This window comes from Talpa europaea (assembly GCF_964194135.1).
Source record: "Talpa europaea genome assembly, chromosome: 1".
NCBI lineage: Eukaryota > Metazoa > Chordata > Mammalia > Eulipotyphla > Talpidae > Talpa > Talpa europaea.
The window spans coordinates 126,720,583-126,738,867 of NC_140073.1; the positions used below are offsets into that span (position 1 = coordinate 126,720,583).

At 37.6% G+C, this 18,285-nt stretch overlaps 1 protein-coding gene across 1 annotated transcript in view; it reads right to left on the reverse strand.

Moving 5' to 3' along the window:
- Positions 1-18,285, reverse strand: part of DNAH7 (dynein axonemal heavy chain 7) — a gene marked incomplete at both ends in the record, with an annotated part of 235,690 nt that overhangs the window by 12,012 nt on the left and 205,393 nt on the right. Inside the window, 4 exons of the mRNA XM_084248143.1 lie at positions 3,362-3,592; positions 7,239-7,376; positions 8,851-9,036; positions 16,258-16,419. Of these exons, the coding sequence (XP_084104269.1) occupies positions 3,362-3,592; positions 7,239-7,376; positions 8,851-9,036; positions 16,258-16,419 (717 nt within the window). The remainder of the gene's footprint in view (positions 1-3,361; positions 3,593-7,238; positions 7,377-8,850; positions 9,037-16,257; positions 16,420-18,285) is intronic.

Genomic DNA, 18,285 nt, shown 5'->3' on the forward strand with positions numbered 1-18,285 from the left:
TGTTCAATTGATTTAAATTAATTTAAATCTTCAATTTTTTTTCTTTACACTGTCTTTAGCCTTTCCCAAAACTTTCTTTTTATGATACTGACCTTAAGATGTGTTTTACTGACTGTCCAAATAAATGGTAATCTCTAGCTGTCTTTTGTCATTCATTTCTAGCTTAATTCCATTGCCAATAGATAAAATATCCTGATGATCTCAAGCCTTTTAATTTATTGAGACTTGTTTAATGGTTTTTCTTATGGTCAGTTTTTATAAATGTTCCAGGGGAATTTTAGAAATAAATGTGCATTATATGCTTGTTGGAGTCAGTGTCCCATAAACACCAATTCAGTCAGTTTTCAAATGGATTTATTCACCATTTCTGTAACTTTACTCTAGTCCTCCCTCCTCTTTCTCCTTCATCTACTTTTTTGGGTTTAGGTTTTAAATTTATTCCTCTTACTACTGAGCTTATGGGAGATCCATTTTATTTTATTTTTTTTTCTAAAGAGGCATGTATTTTTATTTATTTATTTGTTTGTTTGTTTGTTTGTTTGTTTGTTTGTACATGCACTGGGCACAGTCAGAAGCGCGGGAGGGTGAGAGAATTCACCAGAGCCAGAGCGGGGAGCACAGCAGGCAGAAGGACCGAAGTACACTGCTGAGGGGAGCAGCGGGCGGCAGGAGAGGTCTGCGCGCCATGTGGGGACCCTCCTCCAGTGGCTGGGGAGCAGCCGGGGATCGAACCAGCGCCGCAGACGCCGCGGGCAGCTTCGCAACCCAGCGCTCAACCGCTGCACCACCGGGGAGGCCCGGGATATCCATTTTAATGTTTCTTAAGCTGAATAATTTTCAATCTTTCATTTAATAATTAAAACAAAGTAAAATGATTAAATTAAAATGCATACTCTAATTTCATTGCATCTGTACAATTTTCACTGTTTAATACAAAAATACGCTCACTGCACTGGACAACATTAAGCCTACGACATTAAATACACATAATAAAAATGTATAGAAATCATTCTTAAGGTCGGTAACTGTATATAAGAATGAGTACAGTATAATTTCTGGAAATGATTTTGTCCATGAAGCATGCAGTAAATATATTCTACAGAAGAACATGTATAAAAATGCATTTTTCAGCAATGAGCATTTAGATTCATTTTTTAGCACTTATTAAAATACAGTGATGACCATGCCTGCACGTGTAATTTGCACACATATTAGTGTATGAAATGTATTTTTAAGATAAAGAAAATTTCACCTTTTGATTGATATTGTCAACCTCCAAAAAGGTTGCACTTTCAATAGCATGAGAATGCCTGACTCATGAAACCCTTATCATCAATGGGTACCATTAAGTAATTTAAATATTTGCGGAGTAAACAACAATTGAGTTATATTCGCATGCCTTTCATCAACATTTTTATAATACTGAATTGTTGATAATCCAAAGTTAAGATAAATATTTTTATTTATTTACATTTTCAATTAAGTTTCCTTAGTAGATCTCTGATGCTCCTTTGTTAAATTTATTGTAGGAATACACCTTTTATGTAACTATAAGAAAAAGGATTTATTTTGTGTAATATGGAAAACAGTTGTTTGTATATTGGATTTTTAAATTTTTATGGTCACAAGTATTGTTACACATCTAATTTTGTTATATTAATTGATAATGTGTCATGGAATTGTCACAGATAAGTTGGGTCATTTACTGAAAAGATGTCTGTCTAATATATTGACTTATATTGCATCTCAAGTAAAAGTTTTCAAATTTAAAACATTTCCTCCCCAAATCAGAGAAATATGAAGAAGAGGATGAAAGTTATTAAGAGAAATGGAAGTATAAGTAGTTCATAAGAGTTGGGTGATGAGGTGGGAGAAACTGATGCTTCAAAGTGATCCATACTTGGAGCCTCCCTGGTGGCCTAAATGTGAAGTCTCAGTGCTATCACTGCTACAGCCTGAGTTTGATACTGGCCAGGGTATTAACCCACTTGTGGCATGGAAGACCTCTTCTGTCTCACCCACTGCTCCCCCTTAGCAGTGTATTTCAGTACATGTACCTGCTCTGCTCCCCCGTCAGTCTCTGGTGAATCCTCTCACCCCACACTCCTCTGTCCTACACCCCAGTTCTCCACATAAATACATCTTTTAAAAAACAACAACAAAGAGATCCATACTTATCAGCAGTCTCTGAACATTTGTGATAATTTATAATTTCATTTTCAAAATATAATTGTATGTTGAAATGTATTTCTAGTCTGACCAGCCCCTTGAACTCTAGAGCATGGATGGAATAGCCAACTCAACTTCTCCAATGATTCTGCCAGCATTTCAGCATTTCCAGCATTTCCAAATTAATATGACCAATGCAGTTCTTGATTTTTTTTTCCTATAAAACTGCTTCTTCTTCAGGTCTTCTACTTGCTTAAGCTGAAAATTTAGGAGTTATCCTTGACTCTTCTCTTGCTTACAACCACATCAATTGGCAGCCAGTATGGCCAATCTAGACTCCTCTTTCAATAACAATTCACATCCAACCATTTCTACCTCTGAAGTTACTACAAAAACACCAACTTAGCTGGACTACTCCACTGTGTAATCAGTCTCTGCCTGTACTCTTATTCTACTATAATGCTTTCTGCAATGGTCAGAGTGAACTTTTTAAAATGCAAAATACATCATTTCACTTCATTGCTTAAAACCTGCAAAGGCTCCCCATCACCTTTACACATTAGATTAAAATTCAAGACTCTACCCACAGCTCAAGGGGTTTTCAAAATCATTTCCCTCTCACTTATCCTACAGTAACCACATCCCCATCCCTCCTGGTGTTCCTAGTCATGCCAAGCTTGTTCTCATGACCTTTGCACTAGCTATTACCTTCTGGCCAAATGTTTCATGACTTTCCCCCCTCACGTCAGGCTTCTGCTCTTCTTCTGAGGGACCTGACCCTAAATGATTGAAAGAGTTTCCCACCTACCATTTCGTACTACTTTAGCCTATTTTATTTTCTTTTGAACTTAACACTTGCTGAAATTATATATTTGTCTATTTTTAAATTCTTCGTCCTCCTTACTAAAACCAAAGCCCTATGAGGACAGAGACTTTGTTTTTCTTACTCCTTAACACTCTTCAGTATCTTATGCAAACGACTGCTATTTACCTTTACCATACTTTATTTTTATTTACACATTTATTAACTGTCATCACCAGAATTCTATGTGCTCTTCAAGGACAAGGAATTATTTTTTTTTTTTTGCATCCCTTGAACCAAGAGCAGAAGTTGCACAAAATCTATTCCCAAATATTTGCTAAGTAAATGAATTATATACTTTTCTCAATTTTTTAGTCCATTTCCCCTTACCTTGATTGCTTTTTGAATATTAATGCATGACTCTCTGATGGTCTTCAGCAACTTATTGAAGCGTCCCATCTCCTGGACAAGCACAGTGTTCATGCTCTGAGTATAAGTTGTTGGGAATCTCCTCATGGCAGCTTCAATATCAAAGTTGTTTGGAAGTTTACCCAAGATGTCACCAGCAACTTCATTTACTACTTCATCTGATGATTTTCCACCAGCTTCTGCTGAACGAGACTATAAAGAATCCAATGTATAAATCAGAAGCCCCATAAAGGACTAAGAATAACTGGATAGGAAAACTTTAAGATAAAGTTTACAACTTTGCTATTGTTTTACCTATAATTCTTCTCTCAATAAGATTTATTTCAGTGATAAGAACAGTCATGAGGATGGAATTTTGGGAAACAATTGTTAAAGAGGAGGAAGAAAGGCATGCGCAGTATCCACAGGCAAGAGAAAGCTTGGAGGAAGCAAGTTAGCTGCACATTATGGACAGAGAAGAGTAGACACTGTGGATGGAGGGAGAAAAAGCATTTACTTTGGTGGCCAAGTGAGGAAGGGCATTAAAACTGGAGGGAAGGAACGCTGAATTAGTTGAAGAAAGCTTTCCACAAATTACATTTGTTACAAACTGTGATGCCTACTGGTTGCCAAAGCAGATCTATAGTTATCTCCTTGAACCAGGAGGACAAAGAAGAGTTACATAATAAAGGTGGAACTAAGCTTCACATTAGAAGCAAAGACGAGGAATTTCATTTCATTATTTTTTATGTTCATAGTGTTCATTCATGTAAATGAATCTATGTTTCCTGGCAAACCCTTTAAATCATCTGAATTAATGTTTGTGTGTGTGTATTGGTGGACAGAGAGAAACAATATTATAATATAAATATTCTTCAGTCTTTGAAATTGTGTTTAGTCTTCTCTCAGATTTTATATTTTCTGGTTTCTGTACTGGATCTATAGATATAGACTAAAAATTTTACATAATTTCTAGACTAGATTTTTAACATTGCCACTCCAAGATTCTATGAAGTTACATAAAAAATTTAAGTGTTGGTATCAATTACATGCTGGTCAAATAAAGGAATATGCCAATATAACTGGCCTTTATTATAATCCAAAATTGCTGGGTTTATATCTAAATATATAAATCCAATTATAGCGATCAAAGAAAATAATGAATGGTTGGTCAAAAGTAGTGAAACATCTATCTCCGTTGCATTTAAAGAATGATATGCTGATTTATATTTGCATTTTGAATGATATGCATACAAGGTACTAACTATACACTGATTAGAAACACTCCTATTTTTTAGCAACAGCTTTGCCTTCACCAAAAATAAATCCCAGATGTCTAGTCCTTTAAAAATATTTTAGAAACACAAGCATTCCTTTTACTTATCTCTCATGGACCAAAATCACATAGATTTTAAAAGTAATACCAAACTGGTCATGAGAATTCAGAGCAAGTGAGTGTTATTTGTAGTTGTTTAAACTAGCTTTTATTTTCCTTTTTACTGCCTTACCTTAGAGTTTTCACAAAGTTCACTTGAAATCCTCTAAGGTTAATTTTCCTTTTATTTAACAAATAAATATAATTGGGATTAATTTAAAGAGACATCAGTGTTTAACCTTTTCAGAGATCTTAGATTTCCTGTTTTATAATATTTTAAGTTGAATTTTCCTATTAAAAACAGATCTTGCAGTTATGTATAAGAAAAAAATGTTGCACAAATAACATTCTCAGGACCAATACTGTATTATAATTTTTAAAGATATCACTAAATACATAATGTAAATATGATCTCATTGTTAACTTGCTCTCCAAATGCTGCAGTTCTGATCTATTTCTTTGCCTCTGGATTGTGGCAAATCCAATGGGAGATTTCTGAACTTCTACTATCTACCCATTACTATAATCGTACTTGCCTGTCTGGGTTTTAGGAAATTGAAAGAGGTTGTTTAATTACGTACTGTGAAGATACCCCCTGTGTTTTTAAACTTATTTGTTTGGTTCAGAGTCATTTTCTGAGCCCACTGTTTTATGTATTCTGTAATGTGGCATACCCCATCAAGCTTAAAAGCTTAAATAAAGCCAAGACTACAAATGTCCTGTTGTCAGACTATTGTGTATTATGAGTCCAATGTTCCTAAAGATCTACTTAATCCATGTCTGCACATATACTTCTTTGTTCAGGCAATAACTGATTTTCATGCTCTTAATGCATAACATGGACATAAGATAGCCTGTCCTTTTTGCCTTATTAGAAAATATTATCTTACAGTAGAATAGAACTAGTGGTTCCATGGACTTTCCATCAATGATAGCATATTGTGTTACTGTTTCATCTTGTTCTTTTAGGTCCCCCCTTTCCCCACCAGCATCTTTAATTATCTGCCTTCTAGATCTTTTTAAAACCTAGAATAAGATTCCAGAGACAAACTAATGGGAGACAGACTGCTTAGTTTTGATGCCTGGCTTTAAATTGTGGTAGCTGGTCTTGGGAAAGCTATTTAACCTTTCTGTGCCTCAGTTTTCTAGTAGTAAAATGGGAATAATGGTAGCCTGTAATTCATAGGGTTATTACATGCAAGCATGACACAATTATACACAAGGCACTTAGAACAGTTGGCACATGGTCAGCACTAGGTAAGTGTTAACTGTTATTATTGTTACTGAGATTCCATAAAAAAAGTAGTCAGCTAGAATTCAGAGAGTGGGATAATTTGCCTGACTGAAGTTATCCTAAACTTACTAAAATTTCATTCAATTACTGAAAGAACTCTTGTCAGTTGGACAAACTTGCTTTCAACAATAAAAAACAAACATACGTGGGCCTCCCCTGGTGGCGCAGGCGGTTGAGCGCAGTGCTGTGAAGCTGCCCACAGCCTCTGCAGCGCCGGTTCGATCCCGGCTGGCCAGCGAGGGTCCCACCTGGCACACAGACCTCTCCTGCCACACCCGCTGCTCCCCTCAGCAGTGTATTTCGTCAGTCTGCCTGTTCTGTTCCCCGCTCTGTCTCTGGTGAATCCTCTCACCCTCCAGCACATCTGGCCTGTACCCTGGTTCTTCTATAAATAAATAAATCTTAAAAAAAAAAAAACAAACATACGAGCACATCTTCTAAAGGGGGACTAATGCAAGACAAGATCTCTTAATAGACATACAATGTACTGAAACATGCCTCTGGCATGCTGAATTCGGATACCTTAGAAGATTCTCTGACACACTGAGTCCACTTACCAGTGGAGCTGCATGTCTACCGAGTCAACTGTGTTTTTCTTCTAAACTTTTCTTCTTTTTATTTACTACTGCAATTGTATTCTTTAAATATTATGTAGTCTGACAGAGTGGTAATGTGTAAACTAGGTTAAATGCTTTGGGATATTTGAGAAATACAAGTGATTTTTAAAAGTTGTTGAATTAGTAAGAGGCTGAAAAATGAAATCGGCAAAATTCTAGATTAATTATGGCATCAACTGCTTCCCCAGTGGCTTTGAAATTCTTCTTCCACTAAAAAGGGACATGATAGAAAAATATATGCACACATAGTTTATGCCAAAAAAGGCAAAATGGAACTCCGGCAATAGAACAAATTAAAGAATACTCAGAGGTACTTCAGGAGTGTTACTTAGAGAATGAGCAGCAGGATGATACCCCAAAACTCTTCCTAAATCAAAAGATGGACCAAAAAAACCCATATATATTCACAGACTTTATATATAAGTCCATATGTAAATTATCTATATACTTATTTTCTTTTCCTAAGAGTTCTCTACTTTAACAGAACTGTGAGCATGGGCCTCTACTGTGTGGGGCATGCTTGGGGACCAGGCTCTGCAGCCTCAGATGTCAGCTCCTATACAGATCACACACCTGTGTGAGAAGAATGTTATCGAATAGCAGTTGAGTCTCTGACTGATCTTTAGTGATGTCTGCGTTGGCATTCATCCCAAAGATTTCAGGGGCTGGGGTCAGTGGTAGAGTCTTTGTGTATTCAATGTAGCTTTTGTGCTGCAAAAAATGAGTAACAAGGTGTCAGGAGGTTAGACAATTATGCTGTAGAACTTTTTCACTGAAAAGATATAATTTTCAATACTCAAGTTATTGAGTGGATGAGCCTGTGAGACTGGACACTGAGTGCTTTCATTTTCTTTCAACCAGGGCCATAGTTAAAAAAAAATAAATATGGACACATTTAGAGAGAAAAGAAAATGAGTCATTCAATTAAATGGATTTTAAAATGCAGAGGGGAATATCCTGTTCACTTCATTTACAATTTTCTTCCAGAGATATCTTTCTCTGCTGCATTTTGCTACTGAATATTCTTAATTTGCCACAATAACATTTTCTGCTTTACTCTGCTTTTCTGTGTATTCTTATTGTGATACGTCTGCATATTTCAGAAAGTAAAAATTATCTGAATTCTATTATCCTGAGATAATCTCTTTATGCACATGAACACACATTTTATATTTTATTTACATGGTCTTCTGTCAAAACTCCATACCTTTCTTGCTTCTCATATAATCAAACTGTCATACTCACATACTGGGAACAGGAGGTTGGTCACTGGCAGTTTTTCCTATATATTCATGTTACATATACTTGACTCCATTTTGCTTTTTTCTCATAGGACAATTACTTATGACAGTTACTCAAGTTGACTTGCTCCACCTACTCAATGACCTAGGTTCTAGCCTGATGCTTCTCTTCATCCTTATCAACACTTGCCTTTAGGAAGCATTAATCACACAAGATGATAGGATTAAGTGTTGGGAGTTAAGCTTTATGCTTCTGTTGTATGTTTGTTTAACTTTGAATATAGGCTCTTTTGTCTTCTGGGAATAAATGAGAACCAATTCAGCAGTCCTGGCATTTCTAGAAATCTACTGTGTGGTAATCTGAAGACAAATGCCACATCTTCCACTAGACCGGATTAAAGAAAATAGCAGAGGGGAACACTGGCTTTGTGTGACAGGTGCTCTGTGACTTTCAGCCACTTTTTACCCATGTGACCTTGGGCAAGTCATTCAACATTCATGAATTTGCTATTCTCATTTGTAAAGAGATAGCATAAGAACACCAATGTTAATTTGTTTCTCTAGTAATATAATTATATGTAATTGCTCTCTAAATAGTTAAGCATAACATAAATATTAACTATTATTGTAAATATTATTTTGTAACCCCTCTCCTGTGTATTTCCATTTTAATTGAGAACAATGTCTTTTTATCCAAGACCAAATTCAGAATGGAATTTTAGGTCACTAAAGGAAATATTCTTGGACAGGAACTTTTCTGACATTTCTCACGTTACGATAGACAGGGAAACACTGACTCCATCTATGCATGGGGTTTGCTCAGTCCTGTAAGACTGAAGAAAGTACACAAGGGTGAACTAAATCAAGGCCTGTGGGAAAATCTTCATTTTCTGCATCAGAAATTTCACATTTTGCTGTTTAGTTTTCTCAAAGGGCATACTTACATCACCAGAAGGAGGGACAAAGTAGATGCCACTTGAGTCAAATTTATAGTCTGGATTTTGAACTAATTCTGAGTTGAAGAATTTGTTTAGAATAGTGCGCAGCGTGCGCCGATCCCAGTCATCGGTGACTCTGCCCCCATAGTTACATTCTCCAGTCATGTATCGCAGCGCGTCGTAGGGCAGCTCCTAAAATTGAAAACTCAAGTTGCTCAACCAGTTATCAGTAGCACATTATACAGACTCATGTTTCTTTTTTTTAATTAATTAATTAATTTATATAATCACTGGGTACAGTCAGAAGCGTAGGAGGGTGAGAGAATTCACCAGAGGGGAGAGCAGAGTAGGCAGACTGATGAAATACACTGCTGAGGGGAGCAGCGGGCGCAGCAGGAGAGATCTGTGCGCCATGTGGGACCCTCGCCCAGCGGCAGGGGATCGAACCGGCGCTGCAGAGGCTGCAGGCAGCTTCTCAACCCAGTGCTCAACCACTGCGCCACCGGGGAGGCCCACAGACTCATGTTTCTTGTCTGCTCCTATCGTAAAAGAAAACTTCTTACCAAAAGGTTGCATTAACATAATTCACCATCATATACCTTCCCGATAATTGTTGCCATTTTTCCTAGGGTCTTTTCTCCTTGTGTAATTTGCCATTTCCATTCAGTCAATGAAGAAAATGGAACTCCTCTGTTAACTTGTGCACTCACTGTTTGAGCAACAAATGGACTACCTACTACATGCCAGAAACAAAATGAATTAGACCATGATCCTGTTCTTGAAAATCTTCTAGTACTGAAGACAAATACAATTCTTCATGTTTTATGTCTGTATGTATTTTGATAATTGGAATCATACTGTATATACAATGTTTCATATAAATTTTTTACCAAATCTCACATTATGAGATATCTGTTAATGTTTAATATTATACTTTCTGAAAACACTACCTTGTCTTCTAATATTTAACACTTCAGTTGCTGTTAATTTCCTACGGTGCCAATTTTTGCTGCATTAAATACACATCTTATGACTCTTTAGTCTAGATTCCTGAAAAGAAATAAACATGTGAAAAGAAAGGACTCAGGGGTCTCTCTGGTGACCTAGGGATTAAGTCTCAGTGCTATCATTGCTATGGCCTGAGTTCAATCCCCAGCCAGGGAGCTAACCCACATATGGTGCAGCAGACCTCTCCTGTCTCACCTGCTGCTCTCCTCAGCATTGTATTTCAGTCAATCTGCCTGTTCTGCTCCCCACTCTGTCTCTGGTGAATACTCTTATCCCCCGCACCTCTGGCCTATACCCCAGCTCTTATATGCATAAATAAATACATCTTTTAAAAATAAATAAAATATAACAATCTTTTACTTTAGGATTTTTTTCATCATTTTGTACTGTATATGCCCATCTTATAGTTATTTGTTAAAAAGTAAAGTGTACATGTATATACATACATGTTTATGTATGTACATATCTCATATGTGCATGTATCTCCTACATTCCAGTGATACTACTTTGAGGAATTGTTTCAATAAAAATAATACCCTACAAAAGAGGAGGTAGTAAAGATTAGAGAGAAGCAATTTACTGAATTTGGGCTTAGAAATGATGAGACTTGCTATATGGTAAACTAGAACTGAAGGCATTGAATATAGGAGCACATGTCTCAGTGGCCAAGACCACATGGAGAAACAAACAGAATCAGGAAGAACTCCAGCATATTAATGTCCTTCCAATGGCAAATCTGAGGGAAGTCTGATCAGATGCATGCTCTGGTTGGATGTGCCTTGTTAACAGGACCAATCTCATAAAAATGAAATATAGTAAGAAACCTCATATACAAATTACATAGATAGTATGTGAGTTAGAGCATATGGACTATACTAGCATGGAATCTGGCCCTTGGGAGGACTTTATGATGAGGCATAAGATGAGATCCAGATGGGGATAGTTTATGTGTAATAGGATCAAACCTGCCAACCTGCCGGAGACTGATGGGTAAAATATTCCTCTCAGCAGCATGATCACAAATTGGGGAGCACATTCTCCCAGGGGCCAAGGTCCACACACTGGATTCATAGATATTGGTAGCAACGTGCTGCTAGGATTTGCTTCCATGTTCACTGTTACAAGAGGTTTGAGATCATGGGCAAGGGGAGAAGATAAATGGAAGTGGAACTCAAAGTTGGCAATTAATATGCCAAGTTATGTAGGAAGTTACTCACTTTTAGCCCTGCTTATTACCAATCCTGCCCCCACCCCATGGGAAATAAAATTCTACTTGTGAACAAAGGGGAAGTGCTATGTAGGCAACCATGAAAACAAAGATCTATATGTATTTTGAAATTTGTACAAGGTGTATATAGGATGAAAAAAGAAATATCATGCAAATATAATTATGCTTTTGATGAACAATTTGTGCATATGTATATGTGTCCTTATATGTGTACAGCAAAACATCTGAGCAAATATACTTAAGCTATGAAACTGGTCGCCTTGAGATGAAGTTAGAGTGAGAGTAAGGGATGGGTCTTTCACACACAGACAAACACACACACACACACACACACACACACACCTCTCTATCAAAACAAGAAGAGCAAAGCAATTGCCTGCCAAGTGGGTAAGATAGACAGAATGACAGACACAAACATACATATATACATACATACATATCTACATTTTCTTTTACAGTTTAGTATTTCTTGCCCACATTTTTTAATCTAACAGGGATTATATAGTATGAGTAAACTAACTTACTTTTTCCTAATAGCAAATAACCAGTTGCTCTATAGGAATTTAGTGAATACTTATTCCATTTTCTATTTACTTCAAATGCTGCAATTACTATGCCAAATTGCTACATATAGTGAGGCTGCCATTATTGTTTTGGAGAGCTTGTAGATATTTCTATTAATCGTGATTCATTCATCAAACACTGAGCAATCTACTACAAACAGTGTTTTAGGTGCTAGGGATATAAACCAAAGGCATCATTTAGTGTAGTGGCTTGTGATTTGGAAAAATGTGCTCTCCTTTTGAAAAAAAGCTTGTAGTTACTAGTAACCTACATATGTCATCAGCTATGTTAAGACTACTAGAGCGAACTGGGGTCTGGACACACAAATATCTTGCTACTGTGCTAGAATACGTTAAAGAGAGGATAACAAAGATCATGGGCCAATAGGCCAGGAAGACTAAAAAAATTTGAAATAATCTGCTCTCATAGGTGCTCATCCACAATGATGAGGCTTCTCAACACATGCTGGTCAAAATATCAGCTAAGGTGACATATAGAAGTAGGCCAAGGGGAGGCATGCTTGGCTCTCATGAGTCTGAATTGGTAATGCAAAAAGGACTCCCAAAGTAGACAAGAACTGACCACAGGAACAGGCACTCAAAACAGAAGGAAAATACATGCTGAAACTCAGTGACATGCAAGAGTACATCACACAGGGAGAAAAAGGAACTCTTCTGCACTGTTGGTGGGAGTGCAAACTGGTCCAACCACTTTGGAGAGCTGTGTGGAGATTTCTGGACCTACTAAACATAGAGCTTCCATATGATCCAGCAATTCCACTCCTAGGTATTTACCCAAAGGACACAGAAACATCAACTCCAAAGAGCACCTGCATCCCTATGTTTATAGCAGCTCTATTTACAATAGCTAAGTTTTGGAAACAGCCCAAATGCCCAAAAATAGATGACTGGATCAAGAAGATGTGGTACATATATACCATGGAATATTACTCAGCATTCAAAAAAGATAAACACATGCAATTTGCAGCAACATGGATGGCGCTGGTAGGGATCATGCTCAGCAAAATAAGTCAGAAAGAAAAAGAAAAATAGGGCCTCCCCGGTGGCGCAGCAGTTGAGCGCTGGGTTGCGAAGCTGCCTGCGATCTCTGCGGTGCCGGTTCGATCCCCGGCTGCTCCCCAGCCACCGCAGGAGGGTCCCACATGGCGCGCAGACCTCTCCTGCCGCCCGCTGCTCCCCTCAGCAGTGTACTTCGGTCCTTCTGCCTGCTCTGCACCCCGCTCTGGCTCTGGTGAATTCTCTCACCCTCCCGCGCTTCTGACTTTACCCAGTGCATGTATAAACAAACAAACAAACAAACAAATAAATAAATAACATGCCTCTATAAAAAAAAAAATTAAAAAAAAAAAAAAGAAAAAGAAAAATACCGGATGGTCTCACTCATAGCAGGAATCTAGAAAACTTAAATAAGGGACCAGGAAAATGAATAACTATAAGAAAGTGAAAATCAAAATCAACAAAAAACTATGAACCAGAGACACTTTTTGGGGGGTGGGGGGCGGGAGGGGAGGGATTGGGGTCAGAATGGGGGGATTGAAATTGTATGGGGAATATAAAAATAAAATTTATTATTTAAAAAAAAAAAAAAGAGTACATCACACAGAAGGAAGTGCAAGTAGACTGTGATAACACAGCACAGGACAAGGGACAGAGGGAAGACATGGGGGATAGAGGAGGTGGGTTATGGTGGTAGAGAAATAAAGAATAACTGAGTGTCAATGATTCCCAGAAAACTAGCTTGAGGTTTGGGAGGATGATGGTTCTATTCCTATGAGGCAGGCAGAGAATGGAAAATGGAGACAGGAAATAGAAAACAGGATAATTTTTCCCTACTCCTTGGTCTGTTTTTTTTTTTTTTTTTTTAAGATTTATTTACTTATTCATACAAGCACTGGGTACAGTCAGAAGCGCAGGAAGGTGAGAGAATTCACCAGAGCCAGAGCGGAGAGCAGAACAGGCAGAATGACAAAGTACACTGCTGAGGGGAGCAGTGGGCGGCAGGAGAGGTCTGCGCGCCATGTGGGACCCTCGCCCAGTGGCCGGGGATCGAAGAGGTGTTGCGGAGGCCGCAGGCAGCTTTGCAAAGCAGCGCTCAACTGCTGCACCACCAGGGAGGCCCTCCTTGGTCTCTTGTTTTTACAAAGCACATTACTTAGAAAGTCTATCAGCTCCAAGGATGCCTATCACCTGATTAGAAATCAGGAATCAATGCTTTTTTTCAGTCTCAACACTATATAGTTGGGACCACTCTCATAAATCTCTTGGTTCTTCTAGTTTCTATTTGTATTTGGTTTCCCAAACACTTACTCACTTCATTTCTCTAACAGCTTGTCCTTCCTCTGGATCTATTCTTGCCTGGGGCTGGGGGAACTCACTAAGGCCATATGTCCAAGACTTGGGAAAAGAGATTCTGAAAATCTTTTATTCTTTTTTTCCAATGACATTCAAAGGAAATTAGAATTAGAACACAAAGTTTTCTTTTTCTTTCTTTCTATTGCCACAGATGACTAACTGGCACATTCTGGTATAAATCAGGATTTTCATTTTTGGGAAAATCATAAACCCCTTATGCCCAAGTGTATCCCTCTTTCATTTGATTGCCTCATTCTATTCATTCTCTTGATAGCAACAACTGTTGTTGGTCTAGGTTTACTGTGTGTGTGAGACACACAGTTTAATTCTGATTGTTTTCTATGTCAAGACATAGGATCATTGTTTTAAGGAAAAAAATGTTAATTGTTGTAGGAGGGTTACATTAGATTTACTATCAAAGGGAATTGTGAATTCATATCTCTCAAAGAATTCCTCTTTAATTCCTGATCAATTATATATGATGCATGATTAACAGTTTTGTGAATTTTGCTATATAATTACTATGCTGGAGGAAGGAGAAGCACTGATGAATTTTTATTTAATAGAAGGAACCAGTTCAGTCAGTCTTGTATGCCATTAAAAGATTCTTAATGAAAGTGAAATCATTTATATTGTGCCATATAGTTATTTATATTGTACATTTAAGACATTTCAATATCATTTTTTTTGGCTACAAATAGACTAAAACAAATAGAACATACTTATATTAGCTATTCCCCCCCCCAAATAAATACTGTATTATTTCTACAAAGTCTCAGAAGTTAATTGAAGTCCATTAGTGAAAGACACATAATACTCTTGAAATTACTGAAATTACTGTGAAAATCCAACGGGCATTTCATTCACTCTCCACAGTGTTTGACAGGATAAATGATTCCCAAGAACATATTTTTCAATATGGTATCATTGTTTTTGATTTTTAAAATAAAATTGTCCACAAGCTTCTTCAAAGTATCATTTTATGGTCACTAAATTTTGAATTGCTGATATTTTTAATTGACTCTTCATTACAGATCATATTTTAAATTAGAATATATGTTATGCTATGGGTGCTTGAACAGATGTTAACATCTTTCTTTTTTGTGTGCATTAAAACATCTAATTACTTTAGCTCAAATACTTTGACAGGGATTATATCACTGCATTTTTGCCTTCAATCTTATTATCTTTTATTTTTATATAAATATTGCTACAAAAATTCATCAAATTTATGCTTTCTTTGAATGGTTTACCAAATTAAAATGTGGCAAAAATCAAAGACCTTCTCAACTCATTTCCTTTGGAGTACAGAATACGAATTTGGCCAATGAAGTATAGAAACTCAGAGAAACAGAGTTTTCACATTAGTTTAGATATGTCAGTTGAGCTTTGTTATTTTGTTCAGGTACTCCTCTTTGCTTTTACCTAGAATCCAATGTCTTCCTGTTTGCAAGCTTCTAAAAAATATATTCACAATTCACTAAGTTTCAAAAGTCAAAAGATTTTGATATCCCATTCGTTGATTTAAAGGTTTATAACTAATTTTGAACAGAATTTTACCAAAATTTAGAGAACTCACTCTCAAAAACAGTTCTGTATCCCTGTATAATACTTGGGCTGCATTACCAGGTAGTCCTTCAAAGTTATAAATATGTGAAAAATTCAATTGATAGACAGTAGCCAAGAGAGAAAGTATTGCCATACTGTATGTGAGAGAGAATTGCAGGGAATGGAATGTGGTTGTTATGACAATAGGCAGTTTGGCTTTTCCTCAGAAACCATACTTCAGGTTAACATTAATATTTTAAGTAGTTTTTTTTTTCTCTTAACAAATGGCCCAAACCTGGAATAACAGTACAATGACATTCCTCTATTAAAAATAAAGTCATCCTCAGAACGGAAGGAAATCAGTCTTCCCCCTTACCCCCATTTTGGAGCCTGACTGATTTATGGTCTTCTCAAATCTATTTCAAAATAAGTACCATATGATTATTTTTCAGATTTCCATAGGTTGCTATGTATCCAAATAAATGATAAAGTGTAAGTTTTCCAACAGACAAACTGACATCCTAATTACCTACTATAGGAATTATAATGAAGTATTGCTTAATAAGCTACTGGGAACTATCCTGCTATTCATTTTATAAGAGTGAAAATTAATCAGAGGTCCCTGCTTACTATACAAACACAATGTGATAAAGAGCAAAACAGATAATGTCCTTGCTGTGATTTTTATGATACCTCATACTGGTTCAAAAACATGTGGAGTTGCTGTACACTGATTCGGAGGTCAGTCTCATTGAACTCGTAAGGAATATTCCACCCCAGGGGTCCAAATTTCCTTCTCTCTTGTACCAAGGCATGAAAGAAGCAGAGGCCATAAAGCAATCTCTTGAATTCCTCCTGTAATGAGAAGAAATGGTGCCACATCAATATTTTTTTTACCTGATATTATATTATACTTAGCATATTTTAAGATGAAAGAAGTTAATTCCTTTTGCTTATAAATATATCCATCCTAAAATATAACAGAATCAAGTGTGTTTCTATAGGCTATTCAGACAAAAATATAGCCATTTGCATACATGTTCAGATGACATACCTAGCTATGTACACCTGAGATTTAGGAAATTGAACTCATCCAATTTAATGCTATCTTACTGGAATTTTGAAGCTCCAACTGAAGCATCATGAGGCAAGGAATATGAATTTCAATGTGTGGCCCCATGATCATGAAGAAATTTCAAAGGAGATAATAGTTCAAATCAAGGCAGCTTTTCAAGATCTTTGGAACTGAAACTTCAGGGAACTTCTTGACCACCTTGGTTACTCTCAGATAAGAAAAAGTCCCATAGTCACTTTCATTTGCAAAGCCAGCCTCAATTCACAAATCACAAAGTATGATGTAACATATGAATCATTTGCACCCTCTGCATGGAGAATAAAACATGGTGAAATAGAGCTTGCAAGGGGATTTGTGAAGCAGTTTCTTGGAAAGAACAGCTGCTGTGCTCCAAAGACAGAAGGGGGCAAGGGGTCTCTCGTCTTAGTCCAAGCTAGTGAGAAGGAATTAATGGGGCTTTTCAGAAATTTGACATGTGTTGCCTGTAGCTGGGATAGAGTGGAAAGCACACAGCTCATGCCTGAAAGAGCAGTGAGTGGGCACAGGGTAATGGGCCATGAGAGGCACACCACAACCCTGCCTCTGATGATGGGCCAGCTCAGCATGAATCCCAAGGAGCAGATGGGAACTGGACAGGAATGTCAGCCAAGAGTCATTTATGCTTCCTGTCAAGATAACTTGTTTCATGAATTGAAGAGACCCCAACAGTAAGAGCCTGCATATGATGAACACTGGAGAACCAAAGATAGAGGGCCATCAAGCTTGATCAGTTACAGGGGATGACAGCACCAAGGGTGATGGCAAGTCAGAGGTGTTCAGCAAAGAAACCAAAGAAGAATTCACGAAATAATTCAAAAGAACTCACATATACCCTAAGTCCAACTGCCAAATCTAGAATGCTCCAAGCGGGAACATAGTAAAACAGCAACTTTTACTCCTCCTACCTTGCTATCACACACACTCCCAGTTGAGTTGTCCATGTCAGCAGGTAGGTGTGCAGGAGGAGTTACAAAAAGATACCAATCCATACTCATCCCCCGAAGGCATGAAGTCCACCACCACCGAGAGGCCTCAGGTGAGAAGCTAGATTGATGAAACTTACATTTTCAATAGAAGTTGAAGGACTGACTACTATATTGCACTGTGCTTTCTGATTTCGGAATAAAGGCTGACTTAGCATTTAAAATGACTTTATTAGCTGAAAATAACCAGAACAATCATGAAACTGCCCAAGTTAATCCAAGGGTGGGGGAAGTTTCCCCTGTGTAACAAAACTGAAAGGAAGAGTTGGAGACAAATGTCAAGCAGCATCAATTTAACCAAGTTAACCAAGTTCTGAGGGGTGGGAGAAAGTAAACAGCTGTGCTGACTCTGGAACTGCTTTCGATCCACTAGAGAAATGAACAAAGCGGTAAATGTGTTGATGTGGTGGGAGTCCAGTTTGTCACTGTAGAGAAAGGGACATAAAAGTATAGAATGAGGAGGGCCTCCCCGGTGGCGCAGCAGTTGAGCGCTGGGTTGCAAAGCTGCCCGCAGCCTCGCAGCACTGGTTCGATCCCCGGCCGCCGGGTGAGGGGGTGAGGGTCCCACATGGCATGCAGACCTCTCCTGCCACCCACTGCTCCCCTCAGCAGTACTTCATCAGT